This window comes from Nycticebus coucang, chromosome 12 (assembly GCF_027406575.1).
Source record: "Nycticebus coucang isolate mNycCou1 chromosome 12, mNycCou1.pri, whole genome shotgun sequence".
In the NCBI taxonomy this organism is placed as follows: domain Eukaryota; kingdom Metazoa; phylum Chordata; class Mammalia; order Primates; family Lorisidae; genus Nycticebus; species Nycticebus coucang.
The window spans coordinates 90,200,109-90,226,773 of record NC_069791.1 but is presented as its reverse complement, the minus strand read 5'-3'; the positions used below and the strand labels follow the sequence as shown (position 1 = coordinate 90,226,773).

At 37.4% G+C, this 26,665-nt stretch overlaps 1 protein-coding gene across 1 annotated transcript in view; it reads left to right on the top strand.

Moving 5' to 3' along the window:
- LOC128562024 (phospholipid-transporting ATPase ABCA3-like) overlaps positions 1–26,665 on the top strand; it is a 222,445-nt gene that overhangs the window by 1,608 nt on the left and 194,172 nt on the right. Inside the window, exons 3-4 of the mRNA XM_053556640.1 lie at positions 8,704–8,831; positions 10,678–10,831. Coding sequence (XP_053412615.1) covers positions 8,704–8,831; positions 10,678–10,831 — 282 coding nt within the window. The remainder of the gene's footprint in view (positions 1–8,703; positions 8,832–10,677; positions 10,832–26,665) is intronic.

Below are 26,665 nucleotides of genomic sequence, written 5' to 3'. Positions count from 1 at the left end.
CTATTTTAATTTCCTTTAATCAGAGAGTATACACTATGACATCAGTTCTTTGAAATTCTGAGTAGTATATGATATACTTTGATAAATGTTTCATGCACATTTGTAAAGACTATGCATTCTATAGGCTTTCCTTGTAATGTCCTATAAATACCACTTAGGTCAAGTCAGCTAATTATCATGCTTTTCAAATCTTCTGTATTTTTTTCTTTTCTGTATGCTTTTTATATCAGTTATTGAGGGAACTATTAAATTCCCAATTAAGTGTTAGATTAAGTAGGTTATATGTTAAAAATTTTATAATTTTTAAAACATATATTTAAGATATTAAAATTTCTATCTTGAATCTGGCTGATTTTTCTTCTTGCTTATATATTTTAAAACTGTTATGTCTTGTGATGTTGAATTATTTTAAAAATAATATTTATTACTTTTGAAATTTCCATTTATCTCTGGTTTACTAGATTTCAGGTCTCTGGTATAATGTTCCTTTTTTAATATATTAATTAATCATATTAAAGTCTTTGCCAGAAAATTCTGGTATCTGGAGCATTTGTATATCTTTTTCTTTTAGGTCATTGAATCCTGTTTTATAACATATCATGAATAATTTCATTAAATGCAAGATATTACGAATGAAAAATTGTGGGTATTGAGGATACTTTTTTAGCCAAAGAGGGCTAGTTTTTCTTCTGGTTGGTTATTAGAGAATTGGTAGGTCACCTTGTTCCCACTGAAGGCTGGTTTTAGCCTCATTAAGGAATGCTCTATTTTAGTTTTTTTTGCTACTGGGGCATAACAATTGTCCTAGTGCATGGGAATGCAGGGAGATGCAGCTGAAGATCTGGAGTGTTTCAGAAAACCCCTTTACCTTTGTGTAGCTTGAACTCCATTCTCTCTCTCTCCCTAGCACTGCTTCGCTGCTGAAATCTCCGCTCAGCCTTTTAACCTGCCAGCTGCTATCTACCTGCCTGTGCTCACTTGGAAGAACAGAAGCTAATGCTTAGGCTTTTGCCCCTCTATCTGGGCAGACATTGCTAGCAAAGACCGCTGATACTAAAAGATGAATGAATACCCAGTGAAAATATTTTAGACATCTGGGGAGGGCAAGCATGATGAAGGATAAAAGAAAATGGAACCTCCCATACCAGGAGAAACAGAACTAAAATAACTACAGAGGGTTGAGGAGAGGAACTGCTCAACATACAGTGTTTCAGTTCTGCCTCATTATCCCAGGCTTACGCATTTACTTTCATATGCCTGGCAATGGTTGGAAGAATAATTATATCCAGTCTAGGCTTTAGGGAAATGGTACTAAGGTGTGTGTGTGTGTGTGTGTGTGTGTGTGTGTGTGTGTGTGTTTAGTGCTCTATTTGTTGGAGCTAAACAAATTAAATATATTTTGGTATGAAAAATGTTGGAAGTTATATTCTTTTAGGGTTGGGTTTTTGTTTTTTTCCTTTTTCCAAGTCCCAAAGATTGAAGGTGGGAAAGGCAAATGAATTGACGAATTTAAAGAGTTATGGAAGTGATAGACCCTGAACTTAAGAGATAAGACTGATTTTTAGATGTCAAGTAACTGGAGTGTGAAATGGATCTTGGTTGAAGACCTCTGTAGCCATACATCATAAAACCAGTGTGTGTGCTCCCATCTTTATACATTAATATCTCTCTACAGCTCTATCTCTAGGACAAACCAGAATAAACAGCTTACTCCCACATTTGTAAAATGAAAATAACAGTAATATCTAATTTGTAGGGTAGTTATGATGATGAAATGAATTATTATGTGTGAAGTATTTAGACCTGCGTTCAGCACATACTAAGTATTTGGTAAATGTTAGCTTTTATTATTACAATACACATAGTAACCACAGTTTTCTGCTCTGCTATTGTGCTCCTCTGTGGAGCATCACGATAAACCCAGCCTACCAGAAAATATTTAGAAGAGCTATAGCATCTGGCAGTACTCCAACATACCTTCTGTTTCCCAAAGAATAAACACAAAATAGTAATTAAAAAGCAGCAGAGATTGGGGAGCACGATGGTGGCCAAGTAACAGCTTCTTTGCAACTGGGCGTGGTGAGATCGGGGAGAGAAGACTCCAGGCACTTCTTTCTTGTGGGCTCTGCCCAGAAACATCCCTTTGCAGATGCAGGGAGACAGCAAGAGACTTCTGGACCTCAGCAGGAAAGGACAAAGCAGTGGAGAAGTGGCAAGTGGTTGCGTTCATTTGGTCTGAGGCTGTGGTGGCTGCTGTGGCAGTACCTACAACAGCAGCAAGAATGCAGACTGGGAAGGCCTTCCCTGTGGGTTATTTGTATTTTTTTTTACTTGGGCACTGGGTTGATTACCTTGGGAGAACTTGGGTGAGAGTGCAGGTGCTTTTAAGGGTCCAGGACTGAGCCACTGGGTTCAAATGAAGCTATCATTGTTTGGCAGTGGGCTACACGCAGCCATCATGGGAAAGCTGGCCTGCAGGCTCTGCCCTTGGGGTCACAGAGTGAGGCCTGGGCTGGGACACCCTGGGCAAATGATCTATTGACTGTGGACAGTGCCAAAGGCCAGGACTGAGATAGAGGGGAAGAGTATCACTTGTAGTGTTTGGCAGTAGAAGAGCTGCATTGCAGCCTTGGCCCTTGGTGGCATAGAGTGAGGCTGATTTTGGTACACCTGATAAGTGGGCAGCCACTTTAGGAGAGATCCCAGCAACATGTGCTTTCCTAGGAAAGCTCTGCTTAGCCAAGGTTAATGGTTTAAGGTGTCTTTTAAGTGGGCAGAGGAGAGATTCAGGATCTCGAACCTACAGGGTTTGAGGGCAAAGAAGTCAGCCAAGGCCTCCAGTCTGTATCAGCATCTCATACCCCAGAAGATCACCTGTTGCCCAGACAATATTCAGCAAGATATGCAGACTGCTTTGGTTTTGGATTTTTTCCCTTTTTTTTAATTTCACCTTCCCCCCCCACTCCCTCAGATTTTTCATTTTTTTTCTTTTTTCATTGTTCTAGTGTAAATATAATTTTCCATTGTTGCCTTCTTAAACAATAAGAACTTGATTCTTGCTAGTGTTTCTGCACCTGTTATTTGGTTTGTACCAAATTTTATCCTGTAAGGTTTTCTGGTTTTTTAAGTTTGGTTTGATTTATGGTATTTTTGTTTTTCCTCTTTACCTGGTGGAGATGGGGTACCATGTCCGCTCAGGCTGGCAAAAAGATGCTGACCTCAAGGGAACCTCCCAACCCAGCAATCCCAGAGGTTGGAGTTTTGAGGTGTGGGTCAAAGTACCCTACTGCACATCTTACTTACTCCTGTCTCCTTCTTTCTGTGCCACTCTTCTGTTTGTCAATATTCCATTTTACTCACCCTCCCTTTCCTTTCTCTTTTTTCCTTTTTAAAATCTTTTTTCCCTCTTGTTCTTCAGTCTTCTCATCCTTCTAGTCTTGTACCAAAAGGATTTGTCAAAACTTTAGGTCAGAGGCTTTGTAACTTAAAAAGCTAGAGGAAGTGAAAGGAAAATTAAGGAAAGGAAACAGATTAAAAAAAAAAAAAACTCATGATGAAGAAACAGCAGAAAAATCCTGGCAACATGAAAAAACAGTCCAGCGCAATACCCCATGGTACAATGAGTTAGTTACTGCAGAAGATTCCACTTATAAAGAAATGATTCCACTTATAAAGAAATGTTAGGGGTGGCACCTGTGGCTCAGTGAGTAGGGCACCGGCCCCATATATCAAGGGTGGCAGGTTCAAACCCAGCCCCAGCTGAACTGCAACCCAAAAACAGCCAGGTGTTGTGGTGGGCGCCTGTAGTCCCAGCTGCTCAGGAGGCTGAGGCAGAAGAATCACAGAAGACCAAGAGCTGGAGGTTGCTGTGAGTCCTGTGACATCACGGCACTCTACCGAGTGCGGTAAAGTGAGACTCTGTCTCTACAAAAAAAAAAAAAAAATCAAAAATGACAGAAGGGGAATTTAAAATACAGATGATGGAAACAATGAAGGAAATTGCTGAGTAAGTGGAAAATTACCAAAAGGAAATCCAAAAACAAAATCAAATAACAGATGAATGGTATGAAGAATATAGAAAGGATATAGCAGAACGAAAGGAATTGAAGCAGTCATTTTGGAACTTAAAGATGCAGTAGAAAGTATCAATAACAGATAGATCATGCAGAAGAAAGAATCTCAGAGGTAGAGGACAAATCTCTTGAGACAACTCAAAGTTAATAGGTAGGAAAAATAGAGAGAAAGCATAACGTTCACTGACAGAATTATGGGACTTCATGAAACATTCAAACATACAAGATATAGGTATCCCAGAAGGGGAAGAAGAATGCCTTAGAGGAATGGAAGCCATACTAGAAAATATTATAAATGAAAATTTCTCCAATATGACCAAAGATTCTGACACACTCCTTTCAGAGAGATATTGAACCCCAGGTTGCCTCAATTCAAATAGAGCTTCTCCAAGACACATTGTGATAAACCTGTCCAAAGTCAAGACAAAAGAAAAGATTCTGCAAGCTGCCAGGGGGTAAGCACCAATTGACCCACAGAGGCAAATCCATCAGGGTGACTGCAAATTTCTCTAATGAAACTTTTCAAACCAGAAGGCAATGGTCATCTAACATTAATCTATTTAAACAAAACCATTTCCAGCCCAGAATTCTATATTCTGCTAAGCTAAGCTTTAAAAGTGACAGAGAAATCAAATCTTTTACTGATATGCAAACATTGAAGAAATTTGCCACAACAAGACCAGCTCTACAGGGAATACTTCAACCTGTTCTACACACTGACTATCACAGTGGACCACCAACAAAGTAAGCACTCAGAAATTAAAGGACAGAACCTAGCTTCCACAAGGATGCAAAAGATAAACCTAACCAAAGGACTTTCACAAAATGAGATGAATAGAATGCTACCACACTTATCAATTATCTCAATAAATGTTAATGCCTTGAATTCCCCACTGAAGAGGCATAGACTGGCTGACTAGATAAAAAAACACAAGCCATACATTTACTGTCTGCAGGAAACACACCTAACCTCAAAAGACAAATTAAAACTCAGAGTTAAGGGTTGGAAGATAATTTTCCAGGCAAATGGAATTCAGAAGAAAAGAGGGGTTGCAATCTTATTTTCAGATACAAGTGGATTTTAAACAACTAAAGTCAAAAAGACAAAGATGGACACTTCATATTGGTCAAGGGAAAAATAAAACAGGAAGACATTTCCATTATAAATATTAAATGCTCCCAGATTCTTGAAACAGACCTTACTTAGTCTGAGCAATACGATATCCTATAATACCATAATAACAGGGGACATTAACACTCCTCTCACGGAGCTGCACAGATCCCCTAAACAGAAATTAAACAAAGAAATAAGGGACTTAAATGAGACCCCAGAACAACTGTGTTTGATAGAAATATATAGAACACTCCATCCCAAAGCTAAAGAATATAATTCTTCTCATCGGCCCATGGAACATTCTCCAAAATTGATCATATCCTAGGACACAAAACCAACCTCAACAGAATCAAAAGAATTGAAATTTCACCTTGTATCCTCTCAGACCACAAGGCATTAAAAATGGAACTCAACTCCAACAAAAAGTTCAACCCCACACAAAGGCATGGAAATTAAACAACCTTATGCTGAATGAGATTTGGGTGCAGGAAGAAATACAAGAGGAAATCATTAACTGCCTTGAGCATAACAACAATAAAGACCCAAGCTACCAAAAAATGTGGAATACAGCAAAAGCAGTCCAGAGAGGAAAATTTATCATTTTAGATGCCTACAACCAAAAAAATAGAAAGAGAACACGTCAACAAACTCACAAGCCATCTTATGGAATTGGAAACAGAAGAAAAATATAAGCCTAAACTCAGCAAAAGAAAAGAAATATCCAAAATTAAATCAGAGATTAATGAAATTGAAAACAAAAGAATCATTTAGAAAATTAATGAAACAAGGAGTGTTTTGTTGTTGTTGTTGTTGTTTAGACACAGTCTCACTATGTCACATTCAGTAGAGTGCTGTAGCATCACAGCTCACAGCAACTGCAAACTATTGGGCTTAAGAAATTATCTTGCCTCAGCCTCTCAAGTAGCTGGGAATACAGGCAGCCACCACAACGCCTGGTTATTTTTTGTTGCAGTTGTCATTGCTGTTTAGCTGGCCCAGGCGAGGTTCAAACCTGCCAGCCTTGGTGTATGTGGCCGATGCCGTAACCACTGTGCTACAGGTGCTATATCAAGGAGTTGTTTTTTTACAAAAATAAATAAAATAGATAAGCCTTTGGCCAGACTAACTGGAAATAGAAAAGTAAAATATCTAGTAACCTCAAACAGAAATGATAATGGGGAAATTACAACTGATGCCACAGAGATACAAGAGATGATCTCTGAATACTACCAGAAACTCTATGCCCAGAAATTTGACAATGTGAAGGAAATGGATCAATATTTGGAATCACGCCATCTCCCTAGACTTAGCCAGGAAGAAACAGATCTCCTGGTCCGACCAATTTCAAGCAGTGAGATCAAAGCAACAATAAAAAAATCTGCCAACAAAAAAATGCCTGGGCTGGATGGCTTCACACCAGAATTCTATCAAACCTTCAAAGAAGAGCTTATTCCCATACTGTAGAAGCTATTCCCAAAAATTGAGGGAAAGGAATCTTCCCCAATACAGTCTATGAAGCAAACATCACCCTGATACTAAAACCAGGAAAAGACCCAAATAAAAAGGAGAACTTCAGACTAATTTCACTAATGAATATAGATGCAAAAATTCTCAACTAAATCCTAGCCCATAGATTACAGCTTCTCATCAAAAAGTCATACATCATGATCAAGTAGGTTTCATCTAGGAATGCAAGGTTGGTTTAACATATGCATATCCATAACGTTATTCACTGTATCAACAGAAGCAAAAAAAAGACCATCTGATCCTCTCAATAGATACAGAAAAATCATTTGATAAAATCGAGCATCCTTTTCTAATTGGAACACTGAAGAGTATAGGCATAAGTGGCACATTACTTAAACTGATTGAAGCCATCTATGAAAAATGCATAGCTAATATTTTACTGAATGAAGTAAGACTGAAAGCTTTTCCACTTAGAACTGGAACTGGATAAGGTTGTCCTCTATTGTCACGCTACTCAAAATAGTGCTGGAAGAGGAACCAATACAATCAGGCAAGAGAAGGAAATAAAGGACATCCAAATGGGAGCAGAGGAAGTCAAACTATCCATCTTTGCTGATAATATGGTCTTATGCTTAGAGAGCCCCAAACACTCAACCACAAGACTCCTGGAAGTCATCAAAAAATATAGTAATGTTTCAGGATATAAAATCAATGTCCACAAGTCAGTAGCCTTTGTATATACCAATGATAGCCAAAATGAGAGGCTAACTAAGGACACAACCCCCTTCACCATAACTTCAAAGAAAATGATATACCTAGGAATATACCTAAAAAAAGAGGTGAAGGACCTCTATAAAGAAAATTATGAACACTCAGTCATAGAAGAAGCCCAAGTGCCCATCAACACATGAATGGATTAATAAACTGCAGTATATGTATACCATGGAATACTATGCAGCCTTTAAAAAGATGGAGATTTTACCTCCTTTATGTTTACATGGATGGATCTGGTAAAGTATCTCAAAAACTGAAGAAAAAGTATTCAATGTACTCAGTACTTTTATGAAACCAAGGTCCCATATGTACAGAAAAGATACTATCTAGTATTGGGTCTACTTCTTTTGAGTTGAATATTGTGTTTTTGTTCTGTTCTTTTTTATAGACCTTTTTTTTTTTTTTGTAAAAAAAATGGAAATGGAGCCAAGTGGCTAAGGGAACTGTGTGATAGTCTTTATGAGATTCAGAAAAAGTGATACCTCAGAACTACTTCAACAACAGTGACAACAACAAGGCTTCTGATGGAAGCTTTTGAGAACCAGATGGTCCCCTTTTTGGAGGAAGAGTTGTCCTAATCAAGGCATTTAAATCTCAGTAATAAAACTGCATGAAATTTCATCCCCCTCACCTGCCACCATAGGTTGTTGGAACCGTTGGTATCCTGTTTGTATCAAACAGATGTTTAAGAAAACTTTAGTGTATACAAATCCACATACAACTGTTTTAAATGACCAAGTGTTCTTCCCTAGGACAGTCTTTTAACATTTTAATTAGTTTAAATCTAATTTAGGCCAAATTCTTTAATTGATCACCTCAAATATTCAAATACAATCACCTCAAATACCAAGATCTTAAAGGTGGTATAATCTCTTAATTTATAAATATGTTTGATAATATAGATTCTCATGGTATAGGAATTTAAACAAATTTTAAGGACCATTGTTTTATTTACCTTTAAGATAGAAATTTCAAAACATTGTTTGAAGCATCATTAAGTATATATTTTTTAATATGTATTGGCTTCCTTCAGTACGTATTTATTATAACAAATGTTATTTTAAACTTGTGGTAAAGTTTTTAAAACTTTTTTCATGTACTCAAAGTTTCCATTAGTTTGTTAATGCTGTTGTTTCAGCAACATTGTTTAGAAATTTAATAATATTTTAATAACTTTATATTCATGTAAAGTGGTTTACCATCTTACATATAGGAAGAGCTATCAATACATTTTGCATCTCTGTGGCAAACTCACAGATTTGTCTCTTTTTACAGTTCTAGGATTTTCCACGGAAGGAGATTTTGAAGATTATGTTAAGAAAGAGAATAACTCTCAAAAAGTTCTGGCTGCTATTGTTTTTGACCACAACTTCAAAAATAGCAATGATCCTCTGCCACTTAAGGTAAGAAAGTTTATGGACAAAGCTCATACCTGAACTCATAATTTCAAGACCTTTAATGAAATGTTTGGATCACCATTCCATTTTTTAAGGTGAGAGACTATAACTTTTCCAACATTATACTGCTTGTAAATGCAAGAGCAAGCATTGGAATGTGCATTTATTATAGCCTTATGAGGGAAGAATTGTATTCAGCACCTAAAAGGCCTTGTTCATAAAATGGAATCATAGGAAACATTTGCAGCTGCAGATAATACCTTTGCCTTGTATTTGGTATGTACTTGTCTGTAGCCCTGCAGACAGTGAAGAAAATGCACATTTCCCAGACCAAAGTGCTCCATGTCATAAAGCAGTTGCATCTTCTCAGGCAAAGAACAAAGCACAAAAATTTCCTCTTTATTTTGAGTGAATCTCACAATTTCTCTTCTAATCATACATTTAGAAAATAACTCCAAGATTTTGGCAGCATGAATCAAAATTACAACATCTGCAGACACTGAGGAAGATTCTGATAACAGCCCCCAAGAAAGACAAGAAAGGACCTGGCTTTGTATTTGGTGTCTCTGTTGAAAGGGAAATAACCAAAATACAAAATAGATATGCACACAGCCAAAATTCTTCACTTAGGTTATAGATGATTGTCAATGGAACAAAAAAGTAAGGAAGATCACCAGTTTATAACTAGGGTTATAGTCATCTTTCTGTTCCATCACTCCCTCACTTCCTCCCAGGTGCCAACTTCAGATTGACTTATTGTAGGCTATTGATCTAGGCTCAACAGTGTGTGTTGATCCTGGCCAAAACATTTTTGATGCAATGTCAAATTTTGCCTCTTCTGCCTTGTACAGTTTCCTTCACAATGCCACCTCCCTTGGCTTGCTCTCACTTACCATTTGTTATTGCTGCTACAACTCTGTCAACATTATCTCTTCTGACCACACACATGCCGTTCCTCCTTTATTCTCCCAGGAATACCTTAACAACATCTCTGTCACTGAATTTATTCAAGAACGTAAATATACATGTTTTTCTCAACTAGCATTTTAGCTCCTTGAGGCATAGGACCTGCCTCTTTGAGTATGTCATGAGTCTCTTCTAAAGCTTTTGTCTTGGTAACTGAATCTATGACTGCTCACCAAGACCTATGGCACCTGCCTTCTCCTCCTCTTACTGATATCTCTAGTCCAACCCTTCTGGTTTTTGGCAGTTCTTGCTCCATTTGTTGTCTCGTAATATTACTTAGGCTCAGTATGATGTAACTTGAAGTTTATGTTGTTCTCCAAAATTAGTATTGTCTTCTCATTTAATAATTATGTATGCAACACTACACATTTACATTTTATCACATTCTTCCTCTGTTCCCCTATAGGATTCTTCCCTATGTTATAATCACTTTTAAGAGAGGAAGAGATTTTCCTCCCAGAACACCATGCTTGGATGACATAAAGCAAAGAGAAATATTTTGGTATATTTCAGTTTAGCATGCAGCCTGACTTCCAGGGAAACATTCAAAATAACGTGAAAGTTGCCAGTGCATTTGCTTACTATAAACTCACAGACTATGTCCAAGTGTTATTGGCACTTCAATATAAAATTTCACAAAGTTAAGGAGAACAAATTTAAAGGAAGCAAGGTTAAGTTTAGGTGTGGTCACAGCATATGATGTGCCTTTATGATATATTTGCTCTCATTTCCTAATGTTCAGGATCTACTCCAGCACTCATCAATCAGTCTACCATAAAATCACATATTACCAGTTGTACATTAACTTCTTTTTGTTTTTCATTCTTGTTTGTTTGCTTATTTGTTTGGTTCATAGACAGTGTTTATTTCTTATTACTCCTTTTAGGTAAAATATTACCTGCGTTTTAGCAATTTTCCGAAGGGGAAACTCTCCCAGAATGAAGAGATTTTGAGAAAAAGAGACTGGTTCACAAGTTTTCTCTTTCCACCTCTCCCTACAGTGGGACCCAGAAACTTTGAAGCTAATGGGGGGAGTCCTGGTGAGCAGATCTTTAACCATACTTATCTTTATATCCCAGTTGTATGGTAAGAACCATCACATATTTATAATTATATTTCTTCATCCTTTTAATCAAAGCTGCTTATTTTTGACTTACTATGTTGGTGATTTTTTAATGTGTCCAAAATCCCATACAAAAAATTCCTATACATTATGTTTTCATTATCTCTTATCCCTTTCTGATCTTTACCATTGTATGTCTTTAAATTTTTTTTTTTTTTTTTTTTTGAGACAGACAAGCTGTCATCCTGGGTAAAATGTGGTGGCATCACAGCTTACAGCAACCTGAAACTTCTAGGCTTAAGCGATTCTCTTGCCTCAGCCTCCCAAGTAGCTGGGACTACAGACGCCTACCACAATACCTGGATATTTTTTTTTTTTTTTTTTTTGTAGAGACAGAGTCTCACTTTACTGCCCTCGGTAGAGTGCCATGGCGTCACACGACTCACAGCAACCTCCAGCTCTTGGGCTTACGTGATTCTCTTGCCTCAGCCTCCGAGCAGCTGGGACTACAGGTGCCCGCCACAACACCCGGCTATTTTTTTTTTGTTGTTGTTGCAGTTTGGCCGGGGCTGGGTTTGAACCCGCCACCCTCGGTATATGGGGCCGGCGCCCTACTCACTGAGCCACAGGCACCGCCCAATGCCTGGATATTTTTTTTTGTTGCAGTTGCCATTGTTGTTTTAGCTGGCCTGGGCTGGGTTCAAACCCACTACCCTTGGTGTATGTGGCCAGCATCCTGCCTACTGAGGTATGGGTGCCGCCCTCTTTATATGTTCATGTAGATTTACTTACGAAATTTTGAAACTAATGACTTAATGAACATGTTTACAGATACTGACACAGCCTGGTTTAATAATAACTATTATTATTATGTTGGGTTGATGAATAATCTTTAATATAATTAGAGAACTTTAACATTTATTATGGAAATTACCATCTAAAAGTATTTAGTTTGAAGTGTGAAGCTTTGCTTTTACCAACAACTTTACAAATTTATCTTAAGAAAATTATTCAGTGGAAGAAACAAGCAATTGACCAGTTTAGCATAGTTCTTAAAAATTTGAAATAATCTACATCTTAAGTGTGGCAAATGATAAAATATTAAATTAAATATAATTTGACAGACATTGTTGGTCATTGAAATAATCATCATTAGATCTTAGGTAAAAAGCAAAATTTGGGACTATATTATCAAAATCTAGCTATAAAAACTGCATATTCATTAGCATAAAACTGGGACAGATATCCAAAAATGAAAATGCTGTCTATGTTAAGGGATTAAGATTGTGTTGTGTGTTTTCTTTGAAGAATATTTTGATCATTTTTTAAGTCATAAAATTTGAAAGGAAATCTTACGCTTTTTCTAAATTATATTACCACATTATGAGCTTAGTTGGGCTATTACTTGATAAGTGTTAGTTTGTTGAAAAACATAGAAAGCTGGACAAGGCTAAAATTTGTCAAATACATATGTAGAAACCCAAATCCACCACTAGAGTAAAGATTGCCAACCTAGGGAACATCTCTGGTAGTGGTAGCCAAACTGAGAATATGCTCCTAGGTAGAAACCCCTAAAAAATTGATTTTATGCATATATAAGGATATTAATGGCTGTGTTGTTTGCACAAGTTGGAGGCAATTGTAACTCCTTAGTTAGGGCAACTAATTTGAAAAACTGCATTAGACATATACATAGCAGCAGCATCATAAAAATAGAACTAGGTGAATACCATGTATAACAAAATTTCATGTACCTACATGAGAATATATGCAAACAAAATACCAAAACACATTTTAGAATAAACAGAACTAGGTGAATAAAGCGTGTAACACAATTTCATGTACCTACATAAAAACATATGCAAACAAAATACCAGCATATTTTTTAGAATAATACATAAAAATGTAAGGACACTCATAAAACACAGAATGATTGCTGATGGGAAAGATGAGAAGGCAAGGGAAATAGGAAAGCAAAAGAATAAATCAATAAAATGGGTTAAGGGGCATGAACAAATAAGTTATGAGCCAAGGAATATCATTAACTCTGTCCTCTGTATTTGAAGCTAAAAATGTGTGTGTATACAAACACTTAAATGTGAACATAATATTTTAAAAGTAACTTAATAAATGAATTTATTAAAGTACAAGCCAAATTTGTATTGATTGAATTACCTACTTGTTACCATAAACTCTTATTTTTTATTTGATATACTTTCATTTCCTTTTTTTCAGGTTAATATGAGGGTGCAAAGAAATAGGGAACAATGGGGCGGTAACTGTGACTCAAAGGAGTAGGGTGCCGGCCCCATATGTCAGAGGTGGTGGGTTCAAACCCATCCCTGGCCAAAAACTGCAAAAAAGAAAAGGAAAGAAATAGGTAACAATGTTTGCATTTGTTAGAGTCTCTCTAACAATTGTGTACAGCCCCCACGAGGTGAGCCATACACCCTAACATTGTGCCCATTAAGTGGGAGCACACCGATCTCCCTCCTTCTATCATCTCCCCTTTCCCGCTCCCCCATCTGAATTGAGGTTTTCTCTTGTGTGGGCATGTATTAGATTGCCTACTTTCTGTCTTCATACATTGGAATCAGTACATTGGATCTTGCTTTTACAAAAAATTCATTTGTGACACTTTACTAAGAAGAATGTGTTTCAACTCTATCCAGGTTAATACAAAAGATGTAAGGTCTCCATCTTTTTTATGGCTGAATAGTATTTCATGGCATACATATACCACATGTATACAATACCATTCCTGGATTGATGGGCATTTAGGTTGTTTCCGCATCTTGGTGATTAGTGATTAAAAATTAGCGGCAATCAACAATCTAGTGAAAATGTCCTTATGATAAAATGTTTTTCCTTCTGGGTAGATGCTTAGTAATGGGATTGCAGGATCGAATGGAAGGTCTATTATGATTCTTTGAGGATTCCCCATACTTCTTTCCAAAGAGGCTGTATTATTTGCAGTTCCACCAACATTATAAAAGTGTTTTCTTGTCTAAACATCCACACCAGCATCTGCAGCTTTGAGATCTTAGGATTTAGGCTGTTCTCACTGGGGTTAGGTAACATCTCAGGGTGGATTTGATTTGTATTTATCTAATGATTAGGGATGATGAGCAATTTTTCATTTGTTTGTTAGCCATTCATCTTTATTCTTCAAAGAAGTTTCTGTTCACATCTCTTGCCCAGTGATAGGCGGGATTGTTTGCTTTTTTGTTGTTGATGTGGATCAATTTCATTCCCTGTAGATTCTAATTGTCAGTCCTTTGTTATAACATGTAAATATTTTTTTCTATTCCTAAGGTTGTCTCTTTGCTTTAATTGTTCTACCCTTAACTGTGTAGAAGCTTTTCAGCTTAATTACGTCCCACTTGTTTATTTTTGTTGTTGTTGCAATTGCCACTGAAGTCTGGTTCATAAAATCTTTCCCAGGCCAATATCTTCAAGAGATTTTCCCACACTTTTAATATTTTTATCATTTCATGTCTTAAATTTAAATATTTTATCTATCTTGAGTCAATTTTTATAAGTGATGAAAGGTGCAGGTCCAATTTCAGTCTTTTACATGTGGTTACGCAGTTCTCTCAGCACCGTTTGTTGAATAGGGATTCTTTTCTGCACTGTTTGCTTTTGTTTGGTTTATGGAAGACCAGACAGCAATAAGAGAATGGTTTTATCTCTTGGTTTTCTATTCTATTCCATCTATGTCTCTATTTTTGTACCAATATCTTGCTGTATTGATCATTGTGGTAGAGGATGTCTCCAGCTTTGTTTTTATTACTAAGAATGGCTTTGGCTAAACGGGGTTATTTCTAATTTCATACAAGAAGAAGAAGAAGAAGTATTTTTTCCAGTTCTTCAAAATATGCTGTTGGCAATTTAATGAGAATTGCATTAAACGTGTAGATTGTTTGGGGTAGTATAGACATTTTAACAATGTTGATTCTTCCCAGTCAAGAGCATGGTATGTTCTCCCACTTGTCAATATCGTCTGCTATTTCTTTGCTTTTTTTATAGGGTTGGTTTTTTTTTTTTTTTTTTTTTTTTTTGCAGTTTTTGGCTGGGGCCGGGTTTGAACCCACCACCTCTGGTATATGGGGCTGGCACCCTACTCCTTTGAGCCATAGGTGCAGCCCTGCTATTTATTTTCTTATGGCTTCCTAATTCTCTTTCTAGAAAGCCTTCACCTTTTTTGTTAGGTATATTCCTAGGTATTTCCTTTTCTTTGAAGCTACTACAAAGGGAATTATGGCCTTTATTTCTTGTCAAGTTGTCTATTATTGGCATACACAAAGGCTAATGATTTGTAGACATTGGTTTTATACCCTGAGATGTTACCATACTTCTTGATCACTTCCAGGATTCTTCTGTTGAGTCTCTGGGGTTTTCTAAGATCATATCTTTGGCAAAGAGCAAGAGTTTGACATCCTCTGCCTCCCTTTGTATGCCCTTTATATCATTTTCTTGCCTGATTGCATCAGCTAGAACTTCCAGAACTATGTAAGCTAGTAGTGGTTCCTACTAGTGGTTCCTTGTCTGGTTCCAATTCTAAGTGGAAAAGCTTTCAGTTCACTCAGTATTACATTGACTGTGGGTTTGTCATACGTTGCTTCGATCAGGTTAAGAAATGTTTCATCTATGCCTATATTCTTAAGTGTTCTTGTTAGAAAAGAATGCTATATTTTGTCAAATGCTTTCTCTGCATTTATTGAGAGGATTACATGGTCATTGTTTTTGCTTCTATTGATATGATGAATTACATTTGTAGATTTCTCTATGCTAAACCAATCTTTCATCCCTAGAATAAAGCCTACTTGATCATACTGTATAATTTTTTTAATGTGTAGCTATAATCTATTTGCTAAGATTTTATTGAGGATTTTTGCTTCAATATTATATTCATTAGTGGAATTGGTATGTAGTTCTCCTTTTTAGGTGAGTACTTCCCTTGTTTTGGTATCAGGTGATGTTTGCTTCATAGAACATGTTGGAGCCTTCCTTCTAAAGGTTTGCAGTATGGGTACCAGCTCTTCTGTAAAGGTTTGATAGAATACTGGTGTGAAGCAATCTGGTCCAGGGATTATTTTATTGTTGGAAACTTTTTTATTGTTTCTTCAATTTCAGCGCTTGATATGGTCTGTTCAAGAGATCTGTTTCCTTCCGGTTGAGTCTAGGGAGCTGGTGGGATTCCAGGTATTGGTCCGTTTCCTCTACATTGTCAAATACCTGGGCATAGAGTTTCTTGTAGTAGTCAGAGATAATTTCTTGAATCACTGGGGTATTTGTTATTTCCCTTTCTTCATTTCTGACTGAGGTTAAACAGAGATCTTACTTTTTAGCTTTTGGTGAATCTGGCCAATGGTTTGTCAATTTTTTTTTTTTTTTTTTGTAGAGACAAAGTCCTAATGAGTAATGATATTGAACATCTTTTCTTTTTCTTTTTTCTTTTAGAGACAGAGTTTCACTTTGTCACCCTGGGTAGAGTGCTGTGGCGTCACAGCTCACAGCAACCTCAAACTCTCGGGCTTAGGCCATTCTCTTCCCTCAGCTTCCCGAGTAGCTGGGACTACAGGTGCCCGCCACAGAGTAGCTGGGACTACAGGTGCCCGCCACAATGCCCGGCTATTTTTTTGTTGCAGTTTGGCTGGGGCCGGGTCTTGAACCCGCCACCCTCGGCATATGGGGCCGGCACCCTACCCACTGAGCCACAGGTGCCACCTTGGTTTGTCAATTTTAATTATCTTTTGAAGAACCAACTTTTTGTCTCATTGATTTTATAAATGATTCTTTTGTTTTCAATTTCATTTATTTCTGATTTAATTTTGGTTATTTTCTCTTACTAGGTTTTGGATTTCCACTTATTTAAGATGATTTTGTGGCTCAGTGAGTAGGGCACCAGCCCCATATACCGAAGGTGGCAGGTTTAAACCCAGCCCCGGCTGAACTGCAACCAAAAAATAGCCGGGCGTTGTGGCGGGCACCTGTGGTCCCAGCTGCTCGGGAGGCTGAGGCAGTAGAATCGCAAAAGCCCAAAGCTGGAGGTTGCTGTGAGTCCTGTGACGTCATGGCACTCTACCAAGTGGTAAAGTGAGACTCTGTCTGTACAATAAATAAATAAACAAATAAAAAAATAAGATGATTCATTAGGTAGTTGAAGTACTCCCTTTCTCTTTTTCAGATGTAAGTGTCTAATGCAATAAATTTCCTTCTTATGACTGTTTTTGCAGTATCCCACAGGTTTTAATAGCTCATATATTCATTATTGTTATGTTTGACAAATTAAAAATTTTCCTCCTTTATTTCTTCCTTGACCCAACTGCCATTCAGCATAAGGTTGTTTAATTGCCATGCCTTTGTGTGGGGATGAAAAGTTTTGTTGGAGTTGAGTTCCACCTTTATTGCCTGTTGGTCTGAGAAGATACAAGGTATAATTTCCATTCTTTGAATTTTGTTGAAATTTGAATTGTGCCCAAGGATATGATCAATTTTAGAGAATGTTTCATGGGCTGATGAGAAGAATGTATATTTCTTAGTTTTGGGATAGTGTATTTTGCATATGTCTATTAAGCACAGTTGTTCTAGGGTTTCATTTAAGTCCCTTGTTTCTTTGTTTAGCTTTTGTTTAGAAGATCTGTGCAGTTCTAAAAGAAGTATTTTAAGTCTCCAGCTATTATGATGTTAAGGATATCATATTGCTCATACCAATTAAGGTTTGTTTCATGAATCTGGGAACATTTAAGTTGGGTGCATAAATATTAAATATTTAGAATTGAAATGTCCTCTTGTTCTATTGTTCCCTTCACCAATACAAAGTGATCATCTTTGTTTTCCATAACTTCAGTTGCTTTAAATCCACATGTATCTGAAAATAATATTGTGACCCCTCCTTTGTCCTAATTTCCATTTGCCTAAAATATTATTTCTCAAACCTTCACCCTGAATCTTGATTTGTCTTTTAATGTAATTGTGTTTCCAGGAGACAGCATATAAATGGCTTGTGTTTTTCTTATTCAGTCAGCCAGCCTGTGCCTCTTCAGTGGGGGGATTTCAAGCCATTAAAATTTATTGAGAGAATTGATGAGTGTGGTGGAGCACTCTGTATATTATTTTTGGAGCACTCTGTATCTTAGTTTTATCCTTTCCACCATTGTGGAAAGTAGATTTTGTCCTTTAGTTTGTGGGTATTTACTGTGCTGGTGGTCTATTGTGATGGACAGTGTGGAGAATAGGTCTGAGTATTTCCTGTAGAGCTGGTCTTATTGTGGCCAATTTCCTCAATGTTTGCATATCAGTAAAATATTTGATTTCTCCATGGACTTTGAAGCTTAGTTTAACAGGAAACAGAGTGGTGGGTTGAAATTGTTTTGTATAATAAGGTTAAAGGTAGATGACTATTCTCTTCTGACTTGGAAAGTTTCAGTTGAAAAGTCCACCGACACCCTTTTGGTTGGCCTATGTAGGTCAATTGGCCCTTACTCCTGGCTTCTTGCAGAATTTTATCTTTTATCTTGATTTTGAATAGGTCCATTATAATATCTCTTAGAAGTGCTCTATTTGTGTTGATATGACCCAGAGTTAGTTATCCCCTCTAAAAAGAGTGTTTCAGAATCTTTAGTGAATCTTCAGAAATTTTCATTTATGATAACCTTCAGCAAGGCTTCCATTCCTTTGGGACATTCTTCTTCTCCTTCAGGGATACCTATAACTTATAGGTTTGAATACTATGAAATCCTATAATTCTCTGAGTGAAAACTCTGCTGGCTCTGTCTTGTTTTCTGTCTCTTTTACTGCCTGGGTTAGCTCAAGAGCTTTATCCTCTACGTCTGAGAGTCTTTCCTCTCCACAGTTTAATTTGTTATTGATTCTTTCTACTGCATCTTTAAGTTCCCTGATGGACTCCTTCAAGTTCCACCATATTCTTTCTATATTCTTCATATCTTTCATCCATTTATTTAGGGTTTTTTAATTTCCTTTTGATTATTTTCCTTTTTTTCATCAATTCCCTTTATTGTTTTTGCCATCCATATTTTAAGTTCCCTTTCTGTCATTTCCATTATTTCTCTATATGTAGAATCCTCTGTGACAGCTACTTAATGATCTCTTGTGGGGGGTTGATCTGTTATGGGTTTTCATTGTTTTACCAACCATATTTTAAATTGCAATTCTGTTTATTCCATAATTTCTTTATAGGTGGAATCCTCTGTTGTAGCTACCTCTTGATCTCTTGAGGAAGGATGGTTGATCTATTCTGGTTTCTCATGTTGCCAGAATTTTTCTGTTGGTTCCTCCTCATAAGTGTTTTCTTCTTGTTCATTTCCTTCTCCTATTTTTCCTTTCACTTCCTTTTTCTGTTTCGAATACTTTGTCTCTGTGCTTAAGTGTCAAGGTGTCCTTTTTGGTATAGGGCCAAAGGAAGAATGGAGTAAAGAACAATAATGGAGAAAAAAGAGAAATAGAGAGAAAATTAAGGCAACTGGCTCAGCACCTGGCTCAGTTAGGGTGCCAGCCATATGCACTGGGGCTAGTGGGTTCGAACTTGGCCTGGGCCTGCCAAACAACAATTGCAACAACAACAACAAATATAGTCAGTCATTGTGGCAGGCACCTGTAGTCCCAGCTACTTGGGAGGCTGTGGCAAGAGAATTGCTTAAGCCCAAAGAGTTTGAGGTTGATGTGAGCTGTGACACCATAGCACTCTACCAAGGGTGACATAGTGAGACTTTGTCTCAAAAAAAAAAAAAAAATGCCGGGGAGAGGCTAAAAGGAAAAAATTGAAATAGAGAGAAGAACAGAAAGAAGAGAGAGATAGGAGTATTAGTGGTGTTCAGCAGGGTGTTTTGCCCCACAACCACAATTCTAGGCCTCTGGGTTGTCAAGCTCAGTGGGTCCTTTGAGGTTGGGAGTTCCTTACCAGGCTGACCTGACACAAGACCCCACTTCTGCCAATTATAAAAAAAAAAAAATCAGTAGTATGTCACTGTGGCAACCTACCAATACCACACTTCCAAAGGCCAAACCTTGAAGGCCTCCCTAGACCAGTGTTCAAGGTCTCCTTGAACTAGGTCAATGATGTGTGGTGCAATAGACCCAAGGTTTGATATCCTTCTAAGAAGATTGTTTCAGAATCTTTAGTGAATCTTGGGAAATTTTCATTTATGATAACCTTCAGTAGGTCTTCCATTCCTTTGGGACATTCTCAGAATGAAGCTTTCTCTCAAAAATGGATACAGAATATAATAGAATAAAACAGATCAGAAAAAAGAAAATAATAATAATGAAAATATATAAAGAAAATTGAAAACAAAATTATATAAGATTAAAAAGGAATATTCTGTTTTTTGTTTGAGAAATTTATGTGGGAACATAAGGAAAATAAAAAATCTCTACAAAAAGAGTGAGGAAAGGGCAGAAATGGAAAGGATGAAAGAATAAAAGGGGCAGAAAAGCCATAGCAAAAATGGAACCTTTACTGGTAAAAACAGTAAAATTAAGAAATTAAATTACAGCAAAAAAAAAAAAAAAAGAAAGAAAGAAACTAAAGTAAAAAAACAAAAACTAAGAAAAACAAATTGAAAAAAGAAAAGAAATATATCTATATGTTGTAGTATATTGCCTGGAAACCAAGTGGTGCCCTGGTGTTAGGAAACACTAATCACACTACTGGTTCTGCTGTATGAGATGTGTGTGTGTTTTGGGGGGGGTCTGAAGCTACTCTCTGGTTGCCAAGGATACCTGGTCTTGTCTTCCTGATTTATTTGTGCTCAATCCCAACAGGATTGAGCTGAAGTCTACTAAGACTACTTAAGAGACACCCTCAATCTTTTCAAATAATGCCCTGTTGACCACAATTTGGCTTTCCTGAAGGAGTGGGGTCCACCCAACTCCCCATAAGGGTGGCTGCCCAACACAGCAGGCATGCCCAGAACTAGCCTAGTGCTAGGATACTGTGGGCTGTTCCTTCCAGGTAGCATTCCCACAATGGTATTGCCCTGCTAGCAACCAAACAATGAGAGCTCTACATGCCAGGTGGCTCAATCCTAGCCATTGGACACTTTTGAAGTTCACTCCCTCATTTAAGCTCTCCCAAGGTAGCTCTAGTGAGTACCCAAGTCCAAAAAAATAAAATAAAATCTGCAGGACATGACTTCCCTGTCTCTAGCCTCCCACTGGGGGGCAGGTCGGCCCTGCTGGCATCCAAGTACTTGCCTTCTGTGTCAGTCTTCCCCACTGCTTCTGACATCTTTGTTGGCTGCTACGGTCCCCTGGTATTTCTCTGTGCCCCCAAAGTGATGTTTCTGGGCAAGACACCCTAGCAAGAGGTGACTGAAATCCTCTCTCTCTTGTCTCACCATGAGTGGCTGCTAAAGAGATGTCTCTAGTCTGACATCTTCCTCCTAAATTTCAGTAGTAAAGATTTTTGGTGTTAGAAAATAGAAGGATGTGGGGATGTGGCAGCAATAAGGAAAATAACTGAATAAATGAAAATCATTCTATGATGCTATTTAAGAATTTTTGATGCAAGCAAGCTTTGTTGAACTGAATTCCAGAGATGAAAAACTCTTCATAGGTGAGCATAGAGCTTCTATGTTGCCCTTACCTGGGAGCAAGTTTTTGATCTGGGTGTAAGTGGGTCAGTTATACATAACTACAGTTTGTGCAGATAGGGGGAAAGTATTCATGCATTTAACAATCATAGGGATTGGTGAGATGTATTAGAATCTGAATAGCTCAATTTTTTTTAAAAATGCATGTTTCAGTTTATGTGTTTTCTCTCTACTAATTCTGAAAGTTTTGCTGAGTAGCCAGCAGTGGGAGTTAGCTAGAAAGCATGGAAAAATCCATGCAGTCTTATAGGTCTTGTATGTTGTTGTCCTCAGAACTAGCTGCTCAGAGACTCAGAGATAAGCACGGCACACAGAATGATTATTATGAGAGGGAGACCAAGGCTTAGCTCAGGCCATTGGTAACTTCCCACATTTATTGGGTGTTTTTATACATAGCACTAGTCAAAAGAAAAGAAAAGGTATAAAAATAGAAAAAGGAACATATAATGGTGAAATATAAAGACTGCTAAGAAATTCTTTGTTCAGCACACATGCTGCTAGACACATACATAGTTAGTTCTAAATCGGGAACCTTTTGCTCAACACTGAAGGCTTAACCACAATGGCTTCTAGCTGTCTTGTTCTTGATTGATTAGTTCCCTAAAACTTAAGAAAGAATAGTTTGCTAAAAGGAGAATAGAGCAGAGCACTCCTTCCCGTAACCTCCACAGGTGCCTAGCCCCCAGCTGCAACCGTGCAAAGTCCTCTGGTAACTTTCCTTTCTGTGAACATCTAACCGATTGTTCTTACTAGCCTGGGCATATCCACAAAGAAAGAAGTTTTTCCATCTTAGGGCAATGTTCCTCGGGGAGCACATGAGGCCATGTCACTTGCTTTGGTTGGGGGGCCAGTACCTCTCCATTGTACTGTGGGAACCTAATAGAATCCCAAGATGAACCAAAACGCTCCAAAACTGCAGCCCAGTCCTGTCCTACTTTAGAGCCTGAGAAAATATTAGTTTTGCTGCAGTAGATGGTGAATTGCACAGAGCAAAGAAGAGAGAGATCCTGTTGTCACTTGAAAGCAGAGATGAGCTTGCTTTAATTAAAGCTGAAGTTTTGGTTTAGCTCAACTAAACTCTATGGAATTTGAATGATTAGTTCTCCACTGTACCTTTATGCTGGAAGTTAGCATCTTTAAGAAAAGAAAATAAAAAATTATTCTTTATCATCCACTGTTTTTTTATCATAATGTCTGGCATAAAATCCAAAGTTATATAATATACAATGAAGGATGAAAATGTTACCCAATATCAAAAATAAAACAGAGCCTATACAAATAGTTGGGTAGATATTGGAATTAGCAGATCAGGACTTTAATATTAAAGAAATGCTTAGTCTAAAACAGGTCTAGAAGTAAAGAAAAAAAGGAAACAATAACAGATGAAACATAGAGAAACAAACAATATTCTGGTAGGATATACATAACCATAGGAAAGTCATGTTTACCTCTAAACATAAAGAAAAAGTTTACTTGCATATTAAACCATGTCCGTTGCAACAAAAATTGTGACGCATAGAAAAAGGCAAGGAAAAACATCACCTGAAAATACAAAGCAATCATTAGAATCAGACTCAGATATCAGAATTTGAAGCCATGGGGAAATTTAAAATAACTTTTATTAACATGTTAAAATTTAATGGAGAAGGTAGATAACATGCAAGATAAAATGGCTTATTTCAGTAGAGAGATAGAAACTACAAAAATTAAAAGGAAATGCTAAAATTAAAAAACACAGTGACAAAGATGAACAATGTGTAATATGGCTCATCAGTACACTCAAAATGGCCAAGGATAAACCAGTGAACTGAAAGATAGATCAAACAAAGAACAACTTGTTAAGAATATTGAAAAAATATTGAATAGTTGAAGACTTCCAATTCTTGGGAGATAGTATAGGCTTACTTTTTTCTTTTCCTCTCACTAAATACAATTGAAAACACTGAATATTATTATATTACATTGTATATTACATATTATATTATATCTTATTATACAATCATAAGAAAACTCTGAGAAGTAAAGAAACTATATCAACTGGGGTCCTCTGGACCCAAAAAATATTATGGTGAAAGTTTCTCCTAGAAGGAAAAGAAAGAGAATAGTGCAGAAAGTTTTTTTGCTGTTGTTTTTTGGGGGATTTTTTTTGCAGTTTTTGGCCGGGGCTGGGTTTGAAACCACCACCTCCAGCATATGGGGCAGGCGCCCTACTCCTTTGAGCCACAGGTGCAGAAAGTTTCCGCCCAGTGCAGAAAGTTTTTAAGGAAATAATGGCTGATAATTTTCTAAAGTTAGAAAGAGACAACAAACCACGGATCTAGAAAATCCTGGAGAACATCAAGCATTATAAAACAGGAAAAAGGAAAAAAACAAGAACTACCTGCTTAACCATATCATATTAAAACTTCCTAAAATCAGTGATATGGAGAAAACTTTGAAGGCAGCTGTGTTGAACCAGTGTAAGACACCTTCCTACAGGGGAACAAGAGAAGAATCACATCTCTTGTGAGAAGCCATTTAAGCAAATAGATAATGGGTTAATGTTTAGTGTTGAGAAAAAAACTCTGTTGACCAGCAATTTGTTGACCCAATGAGAATACCCTTCCAAAATGAAAGAGAAATAAAGAATTTTTTCCAAACACAATAAATAAAACAAAAAAACTCCAGAATTTAATGTCAGTACACCTATTCTTACAAAAAAAGTAAAGTTCTTCATTAAAGGATTATAATGTAGGAAAGAATATTTGTTGAACAAATAAATTAAGAGCATGACAAATGCAATGAATTCAGGTTCAATACAATCTCTTATTTTAGTTGCTCCAAAAGATAACTGTGAAGCAATAATGATGTTTAATGTGATTACAGTGCATATAAAATTTAAATGTATAACAATGGCACAAAGGATGGTAGGGAAGAATTTGGAATATATTGCTATTAAATCTGTCCATTCATGAGTTAATATAGTAATCTTAAGATTTCTATCTTTAGAAAGACATATTTGCAAGGCTGGCATCTGGGAATTTGGCACAAAACACATTCCCTAACTGAAAAGGGTGTCTCACTGTGACTAAACTTATTTGCCCAAACAGTGTGGTTTATGGTGAACATCTGATTTTTTTCAATTCTTCAATTTGGGTATAAGTTAGGCAGAGAGTACATATGCAACCACCCCTTTAGTAAAACCCTTGAGTCATGAGTGGTCTTCCCTGAGCAGAAACATTACATACGTGACACTTCAGATCATTCATTCTTAGTGCGCTCGTGGGAGACAACATATACATAGACTTCAGCATACTCCACTTGTCTCTGCTTCCCTTTGTGGTCCTATTGTGCATTATTTTGCTCCAATAGACCTTAGTCTTTAGTATGTCATATTCTGAATCCCATAAGCACTAACAAATCCCTGAAAATGTGGGTGGACCTGGAGACCTCCAGAACAAGGTGCCATATATGTGAAGTGGTATATTAGTTAAAGATGGACTGAGAAATTATTTTAAAATATATATTTTAAATCCTATGAGAGTCTCTGAGAAAGTTTTGTAAAAAGAAGTATTACAAATAGCTTAAGAAAAAAATTCTCCACCTCTTCAAAGGAAACATAAAGCATTTTGTCTTATATAAATATTAAACAAAGACCTCTCTCTGGAGAAGACAGAAAAATGGCCAAAAAGTATATGAAAAGGTACTCAATCTCACTAAGCATAAGGAAAATAAATATTGCAATCACTGTGAGATATCACACATAGGATCGCTATCATAAAGCCAAGAGACAAGAAATGTTGGTAGGGGGCAGCACCTGTGGCTCAGTGACTAGGGTGCCAGCCCCATATACCGTGGGTGGCCGGTTCCAACCCGTCCCCGGCCAAACTGCAACAAAAAATAGCTGGGCGTTGTGGTGGGCACCTGTAGTCCCAGCTACTTTGGAGGCTGAGGCAAGCGAATCGCCTAAGCCCAGGAGTTGGAGGTTGCTGTGAGCTGTGTGACGCCAGGGCACTCTACAGAGGGCAATAAATCGAGACTCTGTCTCTACAAAAACAAAAACAAACAAACAAACAAAAAAAAACAAAGAAGAAGAAAAGAAATGTTGGTAGGGTGTGGAGAAAAAGGAACCTTACTATGCAGTATTGGTGGGAATGTACTACATTGGTACACTCATTGTGGAAAGTTTGGAGGCTCATAAAAGAAATTGAAGGTAGACCAAGGGCCAAGGAAGGGCGATGGAGGGGGGAGGTTTTGGTGGAGGGAGGGTAATGGGTGGGGCCACATCTATGGTGCATCTTAGAATGGGTACAGGCGAAACTTACTAAATGCAGAATACAAATGCCTATATACAGTAACTAAGAAAATGCCATGAAGGCCACGTTGAACAGTTTGATGAGAATATTTCAGATTGCATATGAAACCCGCACATTGTACCCCTTGATTGCACTAATGTACACAGCTATGATTTAACAATAAAAAAAATAAATAAAAACAAAAAAAAAGTTCTAGCATCATATAGAGAAAATATGTTCATTCAATGGGTAAGGAAAGAATGAGAGAAGGGTTGTAATTCTAGGATTAATAAAAAAAAAAATACAACAAATTGGGCCCCCAAATCAGGACAAGCATCCTAATGGCCCAGCTCCATCCCCTTGTTAGCCCTGGGCCTCCTTTTGTCCCCCAAATCTATCACAGCCACCCACCAGCACCCCTGAGATCCCAGGCCACAGTCCTTGGCCTCCCATCCTGAGCAGACCCCAAGAAAGACCAGACTGTCCCTCTGGTAGCTCTAGGTAACATTGTGGCCCCTGGAAGGCTGGGCCCCAAAGTTCCCATGGCCCCTCATGTTGAGCCTCATCCTGGGATGCAGGGTGTATCGTACCCCTTGATTGCACTAATGTACACAGCTATGACTTAACAATAAAATAAATAAATTGAAAAAAAAAAAGAAATTAAAGGTAGAACTGCCATATGACCCAGGAATTCCTCTGATGGATGTATGAGGTCTGACAACCAAGTTCACAAACTCATATTCTTCTTAGTAAAGTATCTCAAGAATGGAAGAAGAAAATATCCAATATATTCAATACTATTATGAAACCAATATATAATCACGTACACTTTCATATGAACAATAAAACACAATTGTAGTCCAGAAACAGGGAGGGAAGAGCACAGAGAATGGAGGGGAGGGGGGAGATAGGGAGGAGGGC